At 48.6% G+C, this 18,210-nt stretch overlaps 7 protein-coding genes across 7 annotated transcripts in view; 3 read left to right on the top strand and 4 right to left on the bottom strand.

The window, feature by feature from the left end:
• The window catches only part of MGYG_04478 (spermatogenesis-associated protein 20), a gene marked incomplete at both ends in the record, with an annotated part of 2,622 nt that extends 1,628 nt beyond the window's left edge, over positions 1 to 994 (bottom strand). The window contains 3 exons of the mRNA XM_003174252.1: positions 59 to 624; positions 689 to 806; positions 896 to 994. Of these exons, the coding sequence (XP_003174300.1) occupies positions 59 to 624; positions 689 to 806; positions 896 to 994 (783 nt within the window). The remainder of the gene's footprint in view (positions 1 to 58; positions 625 to 688; positions 807 to 895) is intronic.
• Positions 995 to 1,439: 445 nt separating this feature from the next.
• MGYG_04477 (hypothetical protein) lies at positions 1,440 to 2,751 on the bottom strand (the record flags this gene model as incomplete). The annotated part of the gene is made up of 4 exons (XM_003174251.1): positions 1,440 to 1,691; positions 1,753 to 2,415; positions 2,487 to 2,652; positions 2,714 to 2,751. The coding sequence occupies 4 exons, from the start codon at positions 2,749 to 2,751 to the stop codon at positions 1,440 to 1,442; spliced, it is 1,119 nt and encodes a 372-aa protein (XP_003174299.1).
• Positions 2,752 to 3,132: 381 nt separating this feature from the next.
• MGYG_04476 (hypothetical protein) lies at positions 3,133 to 5,273 on the top strand (the record flags this gene model as incomplete). Its single annotated transcript, XM_003174250.1, has 4 exons — positions 3,133 to 3,155; positions 3,229 to 3,264; positions 3,333 to 3,576; positions 3,792 to 5,273. 4 exons carry the CDS (start codon positions 3,133 to 3,135, stop codon positions 5,271 to 5,273), a joined length of 1,785 nt encoding a protein of 594 aa, XP_003174298.1.
• A 1,187-nt stretch (positions 5,274 to 6,460) lies between these two features.
• MGYG_04475 (hypothetical protein) lies at positions 6,461 to 7,791 on the top strand (the record flags this gene model as incomplete). Its single annotated transcript, XM_003174249.1, has 5 exons — positions 6,461 to 6,476; positions 6,584 to 6,697; positions 6,783 to 6,852; positions 6,925 to 7,723; positions 7,756 to 7,791. The coding sequence occupies 5 exons, from the start codon at positions 6,461 to 6,463 to the stop codon at positions 7,789 to 7,791; spliced, it is 1,035 nt and encodes a 344-aa protein (XP_003174297.1).
• A 522-nt stretch (positions 7,792 to 8,313) lies between these two features.
• On the bottom strand, positions 8,314 to 9,698 carry MGYG_04474 (alpha-1,2 mannosyltransferase KTR1; the record flags this gene model as incomplete). Its single annotated transcript, XM_003174248.1, has 4 exons — positions 8,314 to 8,470; positions 8,529 to 9,147; positions 9,225 to 9,488; positions 9,542 to 9,698. The coding sequence occupies 4 exons, from the start codon at positions 9,696 to 9,698 to the stop codon at positions 8,314 to 8,316; spliced, it is 1,197 nt and encodes a 398-aa protein (XP_003174296.1).
• Positions 9,699 to 10,099: 401 nt separating this feature from the next.
• On the top strand, positions 10,100 to 12,783 carry MGYG_04473 (hypothetical protein; the record flags this gene model as incomplete). The annotated part of the gene is made up of 2 exons (XM_003174247.1): positions 10,100 to 10,171; positions 10,231 to 12,783. The coding sequence occupies 2 exons, from the start codon at positions 10,100 to 10,102 to the stop codon at positions 12,781 to 12,783; spliced, it is 2,625 nt and encodes an 874-aa protein (XP_003174295.1).
• Positions 12,784 to 13,064: 281 nt separating this feature from the next.
• On the bottom strand, positions 13,065 to 17,159 carry MGYG_04472 (phosphoribosylformylglycinamidine synthase; the record flags this gene model as incomplete). Its single annotated transcript, XM_003174246.1, has 1 exon — positions 13,065 to 17,159. One exon carries the CDS (start codon positions 17,157 to 17,159, stop codon positions 13,065 to 13,067), a length of 4,095 nt encoding a protein of 1,364 aa, XP_003174294.1.
• Between the last annotated feature and the right edge of the window lie 1,051 nt (positions 17,160 to 18,210).

Below are 18,210 nucleotides of genomic sequence, written 5' to 3'. Positions count from 1 at the left end.
GTATTTACTGCCATCTCTGTGGCTTTGGCGCACTCTTCACGACCAACTATATCATTACTTCTTCTGGATATCTTGACAAGCGAAGTAGAAACGATAGATTGACTGGTGTGGGGAATTTGGGAGATCCTGAAAAGCCACCATTTGTGGCATCATAGCGAGCTGCAAAATGCGTGTAAGCTTCCTCTAGCAGGTCCACCTCTAGATCTTCCTCTTGCTCGCTCTTGTTGGCCTGAGACAGATGAATGCCTTCCTCTGCAAATTCACGGAGCTGCCGGGTGATCTCCTTTGCGCTCTCTCGGCATCGTAGTTGCTGCGTGTTCCAGACATCTCTCAGTTTCTCCAGAACATCAACGAAGCCAACTGGCTCTTCTCCACCCAGCTTTGGCAGCGGAGTTGCATTTGGCCCCGGCCAGTATGTACCCCCGAATACAGGCTCAAGATCAGGAGTAAGGAAGACGTTCAGAGGCCAGCCTCCGGACCCAGTGGTAGCTTGGACGTAGTTCATGTACACATCGTCAATGTCCGGCCGTTCTTCCCGGTCCAGCTTGATTGGAATAAAGGATTTATTGAGTATAGTAGCAACCTCAGCAGACATGAAAGATTCCTTTTCCATAACATGGCACCCTGTATGAATCTGTTAGTACATGCATAAAGTCCGGCGATTCCGCAGGTCTGAGTGCCAGCATACAGTGACAAGCTGAATAGCCGATGCTCAGGAAAATTAGCCGGTTAAGCTGTTTTGCCTTATTTATAGCCGTAGAATCCCAGAGCTGCCATGCAACCGGGTTGTTCATGTGGCTACGCACCTGTTAGAGTCGGGGTGCCGTCTATTAGCCCACGGTCCGGGGGGAGGGAAATTATCATATTCATGGGTGCAGAACAAAACATCACATACATACGGAGAGCGACTTTCGCTCAGCCGATTTACCAGCTCGGCGGACGCTGGAGAGCCCGCGGACTCATCTATGCGTTTTCTATGCGTGGCTGTATCCATGCTGCCAGAATGATGGCGATGTTGCTGCTTTGGCGGGAGGTTGATGGACGTTATGGCGGGCTACTCCCGAATTAAAGATGGTATCAGGCAACACGACCGGGGATGCACACACGTTTAACTTAGTTAAGTTGCCTAGGATGTTAAGTTATATAGATTGAGGGCAGGGAATGTCCCGACAGCCGCGCTCATTAATGCGATTTAAGTATACGTGCACCCCGAGGATAATCAGTCAAAAGAGACGATCTTATAGCACCGCCCGCCACGTCGTTATTGGCGTCTTTCTCGGGGCTTTTCGAGCTGTTTAGCGGGCAAAAAGCGGCTTTTTGCTGGGGAAAACATGACCTCATAGCACGTGACCTGGGGAAGGCTGAGATATACAGATAGAGATATACAGATGTGTATGTTCAGTTCTGTTGATATTGTTTATAGATAGAAGAGTACTAGGCTAGCTGCTGTCGTTGAGAAGGTCGTCGAGTTCCCGCTCTTCCTCCTCTGTCAGCATTGATTCCGGGGCAGGTTCCGGGGCGGCTGCCGGCTTCTGCTTCTCCGCATCCTTTGCAAGCTGTATCTCCCTTGGATCAAGAGGCCACTGGCGAACGGTGGCATCGATGCTGACACTTACCACTTTTGATCCCGCAATAAGAAGCCCAGTCACTTCTTCAAAGTGGCCGGAGTAAGTGTGGTGGAGTTCCCCGGTCTGGATAGAGCAGGGAAGGGTTAGCAAGGACAACTTCTCCTCTGGTTTCGCGAAAACATACCGCTCGATCCCACACTCGAACTTCCTCGTCTCGACAGGCCGTGACGACCCACCCCCTGGCCTCGTCCACAACGATATCTTTGACGTAGTCGGGGTGTTCCAGCGCCGTTTCAGACTTCCATCCGCTCTGACGGGTGAGACACCGGGCTATATTATCTGCCGAAGCGGTCCAGAGGTCCCCGTCCTCGTCGAAGAATATTTTGTAGATGCTGGTTTCATGGACCTTGAAGGGATCCGAGAGAACTGCGTCACTCGGGTTTGCCGGAACGGTAAAAGAATGAATCCCCTGCCCGCTGGACGAGCTGAATAGAGTAAGTGGATTACCCTCTGTTCTCGCTATCGGGTCGACTGCCAGGCACTGGATTCCGTGGGTATGACCCTTCAAGACGTGTAATCTTGTTCCGGCAGCGGCATCCCAGATGATTATCTCTGCGTCGGCTCCTCCTGAGACGAGCAGGCTGCGGCCGTCGGCATGGACATAAACTACCGCCTTGACAAAGTCTGTGTGTCCCGTGAATTTGTGGCCAGGTTTACGGGTCTTCACGTCCCAGCTCCAGATAGACTTATCCCAGCAGCCAGCATAGACAGTGCTCCCGTCTGTAGAAAGACAGATAGAGGGCAGCGGGGCAGCAGGGCCTCTGTAGACTGCAGCCGACTCACCCGTCTGAATTCCAATTTGATTTTAGTCTCTCGTCCCTTGGGGTATGCTGTCCTTAAGGGGTATAGCTCACCTACTTCTAGGATAAGCTGTCTGGCAGTCCCAGAGCTCTCTGCGAGGAACACAGCATCGTTCCTCGTAGGATCTGCTGCTATGGCCAGTATCTTACTCTGCAGCTTGATAGGGCTTCCATTCGAGTTCTTCGACTTTTCTCGCTTTCTCTCAGCGTTCTCCAGCTGTGCCCTAGAAACCAGTCAGTCCTGTACAACTACTTCACTATAGCCCACTAACAATAAGCTCTTACGTAGTTTGAAAGAAGTAGTCTCTATTCGACGTCTGCATGATGGTCCCTTTTCGCGTCACTTTTTCTCCTTGCTTTTTTCTGTGTATTTTGCTCTGCTCTTCCTCGTCTTCTTCCTCGTCTTCATCTTCATCGTCGTCTTCTTCCTATCAAAAAGAAAAGGCTGCGCTCTTGGCCCATCTGCCCCGCCGTAGGCTTCGATCCTGACCAAAAACGGCAAAAACCAACTTCAACCTCCAACTTCGCCTCGTTCTTCGCGCTTTTCAACTTGTCACCAACAACGCCGCAAACACTTCTCACGTCTCTCACCTTCACTCTTCTTCTGCCCGCCCGTTTCCTACTCTTGAGTCCGTTCTCTTCTTCCGCTTGTTCTTAGTTCTGTTTCTCTTCGCTTTCGCCGCGCGGATCCGCGCACCGTCATCATGGACATGAACAATTTTATTGGGTATGGAGCATAGCGAACTGCTAAGCCTGAGCTACTGAGAAAGCTGTACAAGAGCTAATAGGGTCTATTCTAGTCGGCGATTCAACCTCATTTCGATGAGCGATATTCGGTAGGCCACCCTGATTACTGCTATATCCTCCGTGGGGTCGACTTTTGGCTAATTTGGCATTTTGTTAGTTACGTTGGTACTCTGCACGACATCAACCCCGAGGCTTCAACGATTGCACTTGAGAACGTCGTATCGCATGGCACTGAAGGCAGACGTGGCAATGCATCGGATGAGGTCCCTCCAACTAGTTGTGTTTACGAATACATTGTTTTCAGAGGCAGTGATGTGAAGGACATCAACTTTGCCGACAATGAAAAGGAGAACCAGGCTCCAGAACCGCCGCAGGTGCCCAATGACCCTGCTATACTAGGTGTAAGTAGTGGACCGTTTACCTCACTTCTGAAGCCTGCAGCTGTCATTTTCGCATTATCCTTTGTTTGTATGCTAGGCATGGGACAAGAGCATACATACTAAGCAAAGTGTGAAGCTTATCATGATGTTACTCATGACTTCACGCTGATACTTCACATTATCCGTGTGAAGTCAGTATTCAGAACATTGGCTAATAACTATGTGTTTTGTATTAGACTACGGCTCCTCCGCGCCAAGCTCAGGCTCCCGCAACCGCCCCAGCTCCTGCCCAGGCTGGCCGCGGTCAACCAGCTCAAGTTCCCCAGCAACCTCCCCGACAACAGCCACCACCTCCTGGCTATCCTCAGCAACCGCCATATCCTAATTACTACAATCCTTATGGACAGCAGTTCCGTGGGCCTCCCGGTGGCCCTCCCGGATTCCCTGGAGCACCTGGCCCTGGCCCTGGCTTCCCAAATATGCCTTACGGACAACAAGGCTGGTATCCTCCCCCAGGTCAAGGCTTCCCACAGCAACAGGGCCCATTCGGACCACCCCAGATGCCAATTGGCCCTCCACGCGGACCTCCAGGACAGCAACAGCAGCCTCCGCAGCCGCCTCCGCAGCAACAGCCACAACCCCAGCAACGTGGAGCAGAGGGGGCTCCAGCCTCTCAGAATGCCCCAATGCCAACTTCCGAACTTCCTGGTGGTGAAAAGGCTCCAAAGAAACCTACAACCCCTGCCCCGGCCACCGCTGCGCATAAGGATAACCAGCAGCCGCCCCAAACCAAACCAGAGGCTTCCACCACCCAAAATCAAAAGCCAGCTCCCGCCAAAGCACCTGCCCAGCCCTCCTCCGAGGCCACTACAGCTCCCAAGAATGAAAGAATTATTCCTGCTGTCCCTGTTGCTGTGCCCCTAAAGCCCACTGCTCAGGTTACTGCATCCGTCGGCGTTGGCCAACAGCCAAACCGAAGTGCTCCAAATGCTATGGAGGAGGCAACCCGAGCTGCTACTGCTGCTGTCGCCGCTGCAATGGCAAAACTGCCACAGCCCGCTGGATCCCAGCAGCAGCAATCTACAAACGGCTCCGTAGAGGCCGTTACTAAGAAGGTTAATGAAATGCGACCGTTTGATGGTGAACGTCAGTCGAGAGGCGGCCACCGTGGCCGAGGTGGCCACCGTGGACACCACCACCACCATCAGCAGGTCAAGAAGATCGAAGTTCCTGCTACCGATTATGACTTTGCATCTGCGAATGCGAAATTCAACAAGCAGGATCTCGTCAAAGAGGCTATTGCTTCCGGATCACCATTACTTGAAGCCGAAGGAAAGGCTCAAAGCATAACTTCCGAGGCCAATGGAGCCGAAGGCGGTGATGTCTCCAGTGCCGCATCTGGTCATGCTACCACTGTTGTATATGACAAGACCTCCTCGTTCTTCGATAACTTATCTAGCGAGATGCGTGATAGGGAAGAAAACGCCCGGAACAAGACCAGCGGCCGTGAATGGCGCGGTGAGGAAGAAAAGAAGAACATGGAGACTTTCGGACAAGGAAGCGTTGACAGCGGATACCGTGGTCGAGGCCGTGGCCGTGGACGAGGGTTTGGCGGACGAGGCAGAGGCTATAACCGTGGCTATGGGGGTAACCGTGGCAGAGGCGGCTTCCGCAATGGACGAGTTGCTGAATCTACCGGGGTTCCGTCCGCTTCTTAAGAAGGTCACCACTCCTACCATCGAGACCGTCATGGCCCCCCTTTTCCGCCTTTATCTTCCCGTCCTCGGTCCCTCTTGATGTGTCTTCTTCAAACTGGCCGTCTGCCTACTTTGAATACCTCTACAAGTTTCAATCTGCTCTTTTTGTAGCGAAAGAATGATATCACGCCCCGTCCCCTTGGTTTGGTCTTGGGTTGGTATGCGCAAACCACCGCGCATTTCTCTTAGCTGCCTTACCCTCCCCTTTTCTTTTTTCTGCATGGCGCATTCGGTGGGTGTCTCTTATGGATTTTATTCAAGGTTGGCCAGGTCGATGAATGATGCCACTGAAAATGATCGTACCGTTGTTTCCTTCTCTTATCCCCTCTCTCCCCATGACTCTATGTCTCCCATGGCTCTCTTTTTCTCTCTTCTTTCTTCATCCTCCATTTCCCAGAAAAAAAACCCAATAATATGCAATCTCTGCTCCGGCATTTGTTACCCCCTTTTCTCCTTCAACGCAAGACCATCTATTATCTATTCTTCGGTCGACTTCATCACGAGCCATCCCCTTCTATTTCTATCCCATACAGGCGATTTTTCCTACTTTTGATTTCGATTCTTGTCTAGATAAAAGGTGCTTCATCCACGGTCATTAGCAGTGGACACAGGAGATAGCTTGTATCATATCCAGGGGCTTAAAAACCGCCTACACAAAAAACGACAAAAAACAAAGACACAGCCTATCGGCTTCTTTGTACCTCTCGTCCTCTTCTGACCTGTATATTCATCTTCTATATTGTTTACTTCGGCTGTAGATGTATTTTGTTTGTTCCTTCGACTAGTCAATGGATCTGGCAGTGCAGCACGTGAACTGCGCGCGCCCAACAGCCGCGGCTCAACTTTGCTTTCCAACGAAACAACAAGCAGCTTCGCGAGAGAAAAGACAGCCCGGGCAAGTTGCCATGATACGCTCGCTGAGGCCCTGGAAACACAGTTAAACGCCCGATGGTCCTGTGTGCGATGTTCGTTATATTCTCCTGAGAGATAATTGACCGTTACATGGGCACACACAGCCCTCCATGCGGCTTGCGCTCTCCCGAGTCTGCGCTCACGACTACGCTTCCGCTTGATCTCCCTATTCTTATCCACATTCCTCAAGTCCGAGTCTCATGCAGGGACTAAGCTGTTATAATAACCCATGAATCATGTCAGACTCAGTTGGTATGTGTGCACCTTGGTCCTCAGCTATGTTGGGCATCGTGAAGTGGCTCGGCGTTCAACCCTCGGCTAGTGACAACTTGCTAACGGACTACACATCTGTCTCCTAGACCGAGTCTTTGTCCATGCGCTTAATACCGTGAAGAAGATTCCCCGGACGGGGTCGGCTAGGCCACCGACGGCCGATCGATTGAAGCTCTATGGATTATACAAACAAAGCATGGGTATGGTTTGACGGTTACCCTGTTCCGATGCGCTGTGAAGACTTTTGGATGCAAGGCTGACCACCGGAATTGTTGGTAACTTTAGAGGGGGATGTGGAAGGAGTAATGGATCGACCGGTCGGTGATGCCGACGTCCAGGCTGAAAAAGAGAAATGGTAAACCTACACCTCGTTTGGCGAACGATATACTGGAATTCATTGGCTAATCTTATTCGTTTGCTGTTAAAGGGACTCATGGTATGCGCAACGGAACTTATCACGAACGGAGGCGAAACGACGATATATAACGACACTTATAGAGACCATGCATCGATATGCGTCTCCTACTCCGGAGGCACAAGAGCTTATATCCGAACTTGAATTTGTTTGGGACCAAATCAAGTCGAATACTTCATCTTCATTCTCGAATCCTGACCAGGGCTTGAGCGTGTCTGGCCCTACCCGAATGCCGTCACAAACCAGCTACGACAACACGGGGAGTAGGATGGCACGACAAGACTTTGACGAGGCAGGGAGGGGCTCTCAGTTGCGAGTACTGAGCCCTGTAAGTCAACCGGACGGAGGCTCAAGGCGGCACCGCTACGGAAGCCATTCTGAAAAGGAGAACGATCACGGCCCCCGAAATAGAGGCGGTGATGATGCCGAAGACGAAGAGGACGCAGACCAAGATGAGGATGAGGAGGAAGAAGAGTTTCAAGAAGCTAGGAATAGCTTTTATGAGAACCAGGAATCAGGCGAAGACCCACGGCTCCAACATCCCCCAACATTAGGCCATAAATATTACCAACGATGGCAGAAACGCGTTGAGCAGGCCTTAACGAAGATGACCGTCGAAGTAGCTGCCGTAAGAGAGCAGCTAGAAGCCCGCAAAGCATTCGAACAGAGGAAATCCGGAATATGGTCCTGGATTAAGTGGTTTGCTTGGGTAGCTGTACGGCAACTCTGCTGGGATCTTGCTCTGTTAGCAATTCTTCTATTATATGTCCGCATTCGGGATGAGAGACGGCTTGGAAGAACACTTAAATCAGCCTGGCTTGAGGTAAGGCAAAGATTATCCAGAGTTCGAATATTCCGCCGGCGGTCACGTTAGAATAAAACATCCCTCTCCCTCTCCTTTTTTCACTTCTCTTGGAACTGTTTTATTTATTTTACTTTACACCAATATAGAGACGAAGCTTTTATTATCATACTAATGAATTATATTGAAAGGAGCTTTATATTGATAGACGGGGATGAAATACAGGCAACAAATACATAAACACATCACTTCGTATCCCTATTTCTAATAAGCTAGAAATATATATAAAGTAAAAACACCATCAGGGAGAACATTATTTTGGTTCAATAAGGAGTGAAGAAATATGCTACAATGGGAAACGTTTTCCCAGAACGCCACATGCATGCCTAACATCGGTGCTCATTATCTTTTGCAGGACAGCAACAGTCCCTCGGTGAAACAGGTAGAGAGAATTGAATTAGACTGACATCTAAGCATCATGTCAAGAGGAAGGAAGTTGGGGTATATAAAAAGCGCCTAAGGCGGCTCTGGGAGGACATCATAGAGCACAGTAATGCAAATAGCTCAGATAGCTACCCGGCTCAAGGGAAGTAAGTGACTTAATCTTCTCCGACATATTTGAACCAGTTTGGCCGGCAATCTTCGAGCTGGAGGAATGGTTCTCCTCGGTAAAATAGACCGGCTTCACATTCCCTGCATTTAGGGGAGTTTGGGCAGTTCAGGAATGGGATATGGTTATATCCAATATCTCGGAACCTAATGTTAATACAAGTTAGAAATCTGCCAGTAAGAAAAGATACAAAGGTGTTTTTACCAATGAATTTTGCTTTTATCGGCAAACAGGCCCAGTCCAATAGAATGAACGGGGGCGTCTCCCCATCGTTCATAGAAGAATCCTCCAGCCTGATCAAGATGGTTGAAGTAATCTTCATATTCCTTGCTTCTCCAGAAAGACAGGTCACCTATCTCAAAATTCGACCAAAAGTGGCAGGTCGAATACCCATTTGCTTTCTTGGTATGTTCCGGCCTTTGTTTGTTGTCCGTTAACCAGTCCATGGCATTATTCTTATGTACGTATCCCGGGTGCTTTTCGAGAAACTTGAGAGTTTCAGGCCATAAGCCTGGCATAGTCTCTGGCGCATCATACAAGTTGATTGTAAAGCCGTAGGTCTTGTTCCTGTCTTGCATGTATCGGAAGACATCATAGTCCACATCGCAGAAGAAGCGAACCTTAGGCTCAACACGCCAGTAGTACTGCATATCCGCTAGGGCAGGGTGCTTATAAAACATCCCACTGTTCCAGCGGCACATCTTGTGGTAGGAGAGCACGGTGCTATATTGTATGCCATTTGCCTCCATGGCCTTGGAGGCGGTTTGGTATTTATCCATATCTATCCAAGACGGAACATCCCAGTGCTCTTTTGGTACGATTTCTATAGAGAAATGTGACGCATATTAGTACTCATAGAACCAGCCGCACAGCAGTTAGAGGCCGTATCCAACAGCATACCGTAATTGCACTTCGCTTTCGTTTCCGCCTGCGTCCTCCTTTTAAACTCCTCTGTAAATGGCTTGTCATTGAAAAACGTCCAAGGATAGTTAAATTTTGAGTTCCACGTCCGCTCAAGTTCTTTCATAGTTGGAATCAAGTCATCCAACTCCTCGTTCCGTACCAGAGAAATGAGTGATGCCTTTATTCTAGCGGAATTTGGATTATCGGGACTGTAGTCGTCTCCCTGCGCCCTCCATAGCGGCCCATCTGGCTCGCCAGTCACTGAAAGACGTCAGAACATTGTTGGTACACGGAATATACTTAGGGAATCTCACATTCTTTCAAAGGTTCGCGCTTAAGCCCGTTGTCATATTTATGTCTCCGGATTGGCGAAAGGGGTAGGGATGGAGAACTAGAAGTCTGGTAGATAAGAAGCAAAATTAAAGCAATGCCGACTCCTATTATCAGTCTGACCGGCCTCGCGACAGCCATGTTGATAATGGACACGCAGAATGTTATGCGCTCTTATGTTTAACAGAGAAGTATTAAAATATTTTGATACCTGCAGCCTGCATCGAGATGATGCTATCTCGATCCCGGCACGTGACAAGGAGATTAATTAAGCTTTAGCGTCCTCACGTGACTGGGACATCGCGCGTCACGGTTGTTTTTTGACATATAACGAACTCGCATCGCGATTGACTTGACATTCAATCTTGGGTATGCAAAGGAGGCTTGTTCTTATCTGAGGATAATAGATTCCAGAGAAGCCAAATGACTGAACTATAGCCGAAATGGTCACCTCCTCAGCCCAAGATTTACTGGCAGGATTTGGGCGACATTCATCCTGCGCAATTCTTGTGTCTCAGTTATAGATCAGGGGATCCATAACAATGTCTATTTCGCTTCGAATAGGCGCGTTGACTGACGAGTTGGTAGCAGCTGTCGCCAAATCATCAGATAAGGTATTTCGATTGCTTAACACTACGTTTGTGTGATCCATTTGGGTCTAACCTGGTAATAGAACCCATTAACCACAGTGCGAAGAGCTGCTATTGAAAGGAAAATCAAGGATAATTCCTATTTAAAGACGAATAAATTTGAGGTTATGAAAAGCCTTGATGGCCTACTAGAGAAATTTCAGGTCGTCGGGAATGACGAGCTATCAGATGCACTTCATCAAAGGCTAGAAGAATTGGACCAAAAGAGATTGAATTTGGCCCCTGAAATACTATCTCTTCTGTTACTTCTCTCAGACAATCCGGCCACCCTTACAGACTTAGAGAGTTTGAAGGAATTCTCACTACCGAAAACCCCTAAGATTTTACAATGGGCAGACCTCAATGACTCAGAGTTAAATGAACCAGACGATCTCTGGAAGGATATTGATTACGCTGCGGAGTCTTCTGATGATGATATATCTTCGGTATCTAGCGGTGTTTCAATTCCAAAAATTGTACCGCATGGCTCAACAGTTCCTCTAGAAGAGTTCTACCCTTCTGAAGACTTATTTATAGATGTGCAAGACGACAACTTGATAGCCTCTATTATCAAATCACAGGCTGTCTCAGGACGAGCAGATGCTGAAGTACCTTTGGTGACTGAGCTTCATATCGTTAAGGATGCCATATCTATGCTTCGCGGTCTACCAACATCAACCTTCTCAATTCATGATGATAAAATTGGGATCAATCGGAATGTTTCCTTATCTCATACCTCCCAAGTTGCATTCCAAAATTTGATAGGGTCCTTCCGCAATATCGGAACTTCCATCCAAGCTTTAAGGTTGTTTTTGAAACGCCCACAGCGAGTTCCATTTATGCAGACTTTCCAGAAGGAAGTAGAGGCGTTGGTTTCATCGTTTGATAGATATCTCTCCAATGAGCAATCGCATTATCTATATCAACCTACGCCTCTCTCTGTCAGCCTCTTGCGTCTGCTTCACAAAGTCAGACGGCGTGTTAAGGTACTACTTGAACTTGCTCGTCTTATCGATAAACTAAATCAAAATCGCAGTCGGGAAAACTTCCGCTGTTTAGATTTACTCTATGACTTAGTGTGCGAAAAACAGGCAGCTGGCGAGGATGGACAGTACCGGGAAATATCCAGGCTATTTTTTGCCTGTTTTGAGAACTATACAAAACCAATTCGACGTTGGATGCAAACAGGAGATCTGGATGTAGCCCAATCGTCTTCCTTCTTCGTCAGCACCTCGACCAACTCACGCGATGACCTGCAGACACTATGGCATGACTGGTTTAGCCTAAACTGGCAGTCAGGGTGTTTATATGCTCCGAAGTTCCTTCACCCCTCGTCAAAGAAAATATTCACCACTGGGAAAAGCCGCGTATTCCTTCGACATCTCGGTATTGAGCCCCTAACCACCAACCTGGCTGATCCTTCCTTGCTACATTATGATGCAATTTGTCCTTCAAACCAATCGTTATCATTATATCCTTTTGCCGGCCGGCTGGATGCAGCGTTTAACCAGCTTGTTGACACCAACCACATCCAGGCCTCCTCACTGTTGAAATCGGAGCTTGATGAGAAATGTGGTTTATGGCAATCATTCGATGCTCTAGAATACTTATATTTAGGCAAAGATTACGGGAGGTACTCCGTCACAGACTACAGAGTATTTGATCTGATAGATCGGGGTAGTCGATCCTGGAATGACCGTTTCCTTATTACAGAGTTCCTCAGGCAAGCTTTTAGCGGCTTGCCGTGCATCGATGTCACAAGGCTCATCGGGCGTTCAGCAAAGATACCGCTCCATGTTTTTGATAGCCACAGTCGGTCCGTTCAAATCCTCAAGGTTATCTCTGTCGATTACACCCTACCGTGGCCGGTTGCGAATATCGTCACCAAAGATTCCCTAAATATATACAAACGAATTTCACTACTACTAATGCAATTGCGACGAGGGAAATACACGTTGGAGAAACGTTGGTTTACAAAGCCACATTTATCTCCAGATGATGAAGAAGAGAGAGCTGATCGTGTCTTAAGTTTTTGCGTTCGACACCGCCTATTGTGGGCTTTAAATGTCCTTTACCATCATTTTACTGAAGTTGTCATTGCTCGTGCTACCCGCGAAATGGTCAAAGCCGCCAAGGCCTCAGCAGATGTTGATTCTATGATTGAGATACATCAGTCCTATATCAAAGCTTTGGAAGCGCAATGTCTTCTTAGTAAAGATTTTGCGCCTATACATCACGCATTGATATCTTTACTGGACCTATGCATATCATTTTCTGACACACAAGTTGCTCGCAGCCTTGAGTACCAACAAGATCAAAACGAGCAGTCATTGGGCACAATACGACTGGCACGGATGGCTAGGAAAAGGCTGATTGAAGACGAATCCGATGGCGAATCCGACATGGAAATATCCATGTTTGAGGTTGGGAATGCCACAAGCATCTCTTTTTTCGACGAATCCTACCATCGTCGTGTTATGCGCGTAAAATCAAAGTTCGATAGCCTCTGCTCATCAATCAGAGCTGGACTTAGGGTCGATCACGGTGATTATTCGCAGAGTATGGAGACTCTAGCGGATAGTCTTGAATGGGGCTGACGCGAATCCAATGCTTCTCCATTAATACTTTTAACTCGATGAGATAATTGACTTTAAATCTTTATTTCTCATTTTTAGAGAACTTTTGCTAAAATTGGTCGTATATACACAACTCTTAACAATAGAACGGCAAATATGGCATATAGTATGAAAATACCACCCGAAGCGTACAGACAAAACTGCGAAGTGCTCCTTTATTTGCATCAAACTTTCCTTTTCTATTGGCCATTTTTTGTCTCACTGGGTCCAAAGATCTACATTGATAGATAGAAGCGGCAAAATTAACCAACCCATCTTCTAGCACTGAAGAATACCCTACCCCATGGACCAATGTTTCCCCATTCCTCACTCATGGCTTTGTCTCCGGGGAACCAGCTGCCAATACCGGCCATAATGGTGCGCTCGGGGTGAGGCATGATTGCAAGCACCCTTCCGTCTGGCGAACGTACACCAGCAATAGCTTCAGGGCTACCATTAGGGTTGAATGGATATCGCATAGTTGGCTCAAGGCTTGTGTTGTCAACATAACGAGCCGGGGCAAGCCCATGCTTCACAAGTTCCTTGCCGTCCATTCCAGGGGTATCTTCAAAAGATGCTCTACCTTCTCCGTGGGCAACGGCAATAGGGAGAGAAGAGCCATTCATGTCATGGAAGAAAACGGTTGGAGGGATGTCAGTTGGTTCCGAAATGCGAACCATGCACACGCGACCTTCATACTGCTCACTGGCATTCCGCTCAAAGCTTGGCCATATTCCAGCACCTGGAATCAGCTCCTTAAGGCGACCAAAGAACTGACAACCGTTGCAAACTCCAAGAGCGAAAGTATCGGGTCTTTCGAAGAATGACTTGAATTCTTCGCGTGTCTGCTTGTGCAGAAGTACCGACTTGGCCCAACCACGTCCTGCTCCGAGAACATCACCGTACGAGAAGCCACCACATGCGGCCAAGCCTACGAATGAAGAAAGAGAGACCTTGCCAGTGAGGATATCGCTCATGTGGACGTCAATGGCAGAGAAGCCGGCCATGTTGAAAGCAAATGCCATCTCAGCATGGCTGTTCACTCCTTGTTCACGGAGGATTGCTACCCTTGGACGGGTTGCAAAAGGCGAGAAGCGAGAAGTAAGGCTGGTCATCAATGGTAGACCTGTTTCCTTGGGGTTGAAAGTCAAGTTGTACGATAGACCAGCGTTGTTGTCATCGAGAATATTCTCGAATTCCTGGTCAGCAGCGTCTGGGTTGTCTCGGAGTCGCTGCATGCGGTACGAAGTCTCGGACCAAGCCTGTTGCAGGCGAGAGCGGCTCTCTCTGTATATTAAGGAGGCTCCATGGTAAATAGCCAAGTTCTGCTTCTGCTTCTCCGCGACACGGCCAATTCTGTAGATCAAGCCAGGTGGTGGGCCACAGGTTGCAAAACAGCTTCTGAACTCGCCCTCATGAGCCTTGCGGACCTGGAAAACGGCGCCCAGTTCTTCATTAAATAAGGTTTCAATGGCATCTTTGACATTGGGGCTGGCACATATTTCATCCAACATGATCTGGGCTCCGCATCTTCCAGCAAACATCATTTCGGCAATGGTTGTGAAGAGACCACCATCCGAGCGGTCGTGGTAGGCAAGCACGATTCCTGCTTCCTGGAGGGACTGTGTCGCATCAAAGAAGTCTTTGAAAAGTTGTACATCCCGAATGTCAGGGCATTCGTTTCCGACTTGTCCAAAAACTTGTGCTAGAGCCGAACCTCCCATGCTCTTGCGGCCGGATGAGAGATCAACGAACATCAAGACAGTTTCACCAACTTCCTCGAAGCTTCGCAGAGCGGGAGTCCATGTGTTTTTGATATCCTGAACAGGTGCAAATGCAGAAATAACCAAGGACAAGGGAGCAGTAACCTCCTTGGACTGCACAGATTCCTGGTCACTCCACTTCATCTTCATGGACATGGAGTCCTTTCCAACAGGAATGCTTATTCCCAACTTTGGACATAGATCCATGCCAATGGCTTCGACAGCCTCGTAAATAGCAGCGCCCTCACCTGGGTGGTTGGTGGCGGACATCCAATTAGCAGAAAGTCTGACACGACTAAGCCTCTCAGGCAAGTCTGCGGCAGCAATGTTCATCAGTGATTCAGCAACAGCCATTCTTGCCGAGGCAGCTGGAGAAATGAGAGCAAGAGTGGGTTTCTCGCCCATAGCCATGGCCTCTCCAGTTTTCATTCCAAGAAGCAATGAGGTTGCAGTGACGGATACATCTGACACAGGAGTCTGCCATGGTCCGACCATTTGATCTCTGGCGGTGAGAGCACCAACGGTTCTGTCACCAATAGTGATAAGGAAGGATTTGGAACCAACCGCTGGAAGATGGAGAACTCTATCGACGGCTTCGGCCATCAACCCTTGTTCTGGAACGGAAGGGAGGTAAGTCTTCAGGCTAAAATCAAAAGATGGAAGACTGAGCTTTCTCGAAGAGACAGTCCTTGTCAATTTGGGCGGTTTGCCAAATAGAACAGACAGAGGGAGGTCAATTGGCTTTGGATATTCCTTGGAGTCCTTATCGAGCAGAACAAGCCGGCGACTTTCGTCCGGTTGCCCAAGGCCGCGACCAACAACAGAGTAACCACATCTCTCACGGTTTGCGATTGTGACGAAGTTGTTCATGCCCTCCTCTGACACTGCCATAACATATCTCTCTTGGGCTTCGCAACACCATATCTGCATAGGGCTCATACCCTTATCTGCATTGTCTATCTCACGAAGTTCGAACGAAGCTCCAAGGCCTGCATCGTGGATAAGTTCGGGCAAAGCGTTAGATAATCCTCCGGCACCGACGTCGTGGATAAACTTGATGGGATTATCAGCTCCCATGGCAACACAGGCATTGATAACCTCCTGTGCTCTCCTTTGAACCTCTGCATTTCCACGCTGCACACTTGCGAAGTCTAAATCAGCAGATCCTTCTCCAGAGGCGATGCTAGAAGCTGCACCTCCTCCAAGTCCAATAAGCATGGCCGGACCTCCGAGTACTATCAGGTAAGATCCCGGCTTAACTGCATGAGGATTTTTCAGAGCATGCTGGGGACGGACAGTACCGACACCACCGGCAATCATGATAGGCTTATGATAGCCTCTGATCTCAGACTCTCCATCGCTGGTGTCGACTTTAGTCAGAAGGGTTCTGAAATAGCCTCCTGTGCATGGTCTGCCAAATTCGTTATTAAAAGACGCGCTTCCAATGGGAGCTTCGAGCATTATGTCTAGACTGCTTGCAATGTGGTTTGGTCTTCCGACATCGAGCTCCCAAGGTTGTCTGTGGTCCGGGATGAGCAAGTCCGAAACACAGAAGCCACAAAGACCGGCCTTTGGTCGGGATCCTTGACCTACAGAGCCTTCATCTCGAATCTCACCGCCGGAGCCAGTGGCAGCCCCCGGGAAAGGCGAGACGGCCGTTGGATGGTTATGGGTTTCCACTTTAGCTAAAAAGTGAACTTTCTCCTTTGTCTGCACCCATTCTCCAGTAGCATCTGGAGCCCAGTGTCCGGCTTCTTCTCCCTCTAGAACCGCTGCGTTATCACTATACGCGCTGACCGTATAATCAGGGTGTTGCTTGTGAGTATTTCGAATCATGCCAAAAAGAGTATTCGGCTTTTCCTCCCCGTCTATGACCCACGATGCATTGAACTGCTTATGACGGCAGTGCTCAGAGTTGACCTGGGCAAACATGAACAGCTCCACATCGGTAGGAGCTCTCGAGATTGGGCCTCCAGCCGCATAAGCGTCAACAAGGTAGTCAATCTCCGAGGAATCCAACGCTAGGCCGAGACGCTTGTTTGCGTCCTGAAGGATCTCTCGGGGAGATTTCTCTCCATCCTTGAGAGATACCACTTCCAATGGGGCAGGGGGCTTCTCAGCAAACATAGCCTGGAGGTTAGGTTCCTCCGTGCTTATGACCTGAGTCATCCTATCATGCAAAACATCTAGGCTTGCTGCATCCAGGCTGTCGACCCCTTCGTCTACAAGACACGAGATTCGGAGTCCACGCTCGATGCGCTTAAGGCACTTTTGAAAGCCACAGACGTGGGCAATTCCAGTGGCTTGGGAGCTCCATGGCGAGATGGTGCCGACTCTTGGGCTAACATAGTAGGTGAGAGACCGACCATCTTGAGGCCCAAAGGATCCGGGAGAATCTGCTATATCTCCGTACCGCAGCAGCTGTTCCAAGTTGGTGGGCTGGTTGTCTTGCAAAGGCTCTGCAAGGTGCAGATAATGCACCCACTGGGCCCGGATAGCCTTAGCATTGGTGTTTGCCGCAATACCACGACATCGAAACTCGGAGAATGCAACGGATCCGGGTAGAGTCAGGAATAGCGAGTCTGATGAAGCCATTGTTGAGCTTGTATCAAACGAACGATCGTGCAAAGCTGGAGTATAGCAAAGACCGATGTACTTTGCCCCGCGTCAACCAGCTGTGAGTGGATAGTTAAATTGGCAGCTCTGACCAACCTAAACTCAAGGCGCAGAGGATTGCAATGTCAGTTGATAACCAGAATGATAATCAGGAAGTAACGAAATAATCCCCCATAGGATCCATCCTCTCTTGTTGAGGTCAGAAATCGGAGTCATTTCTCGTCTTCTCCCGCACCTTTTTTTTTCCCCTCTCAATTTTTCTTTCTTATGGCGGGTCTACGAGGAGTCACATGATGATAAAGATCTGATAAGCTGGATTTGGCTTAGCGCGGGGCATGGTAGCTATTCTTAGCTTGTTTGCTTTGTATGCTCTGTTTAGCATATTTGCATATATTTTGTGCAGCTTATAAATAGTCTTCCGGATTAATATTAATACCCGTCCGTTTAAGCTTTCGGAATGGATTTACATTATTGCCTTATCCCGAGTTTCATCCGAACCTTTCTGCTTACTAACAAGCCCTCGGTAATAACTCGGCTGCTTTGCTCTATCAAAAAAATCTTTTAACAGCAAGAAAAATTCTTTCAAATCGTCATAAGAAAAGAGAAAATATGCAATATCCAGCAAACAGACCGCAGTGTGTCTACAAGGCAAAGATACTGAGTAACTTCAGATCAAATCTATACAAAGATACTCGGGAGCTTGTCGCAAAATCGTGCCTGACCTTAGTCATTCATGTAAGCGCGGCCGTGCAATGCACCCCATCCAGATCAATATGATGAGCAGCCTCAGGGGCGACTTTGAGTCGCTAGACCGCCGCAGCTCCTGCCCAGCCGGGTATACGGCTCACCTCTTATATATACCATATCTGCTGCTCTCCGTCTTGAGCTCTTGAGCTTGAATCCGCCTGGTCTGTTCTCTGGACTTTATTCGCCCGGAGCCCGATCTTATCTAAGGCCGAGGATCGATCTCTGATCTCCACCAGAACCGAAGTTTTGCCGAAGACACTCAAAGCAATGTTTGGCTGTTTGG

The sequence above is a fragment of the Nannizzia gypsea genome, genomic scaffold, assembly GCF_000150975.2.
Source record: "Nannizzia gypsea CBS 118893 supercont1.3 genomic scaffold, whole genome shotgun sequence".
NCBI classification, from domain to species: domain Eukaryota; kingdom Fungi; phylum Ascomycota; class Eurotiomycetes; order Onygenales; family Arthrodermataceae; genus Nannizzia; species Nannizzia gypsea.
The sequence above is the reverse complement of the archived record's forward strand: the minus strand, read 5'-3'. Positions and strand labels throughout refer to the sequence as shown.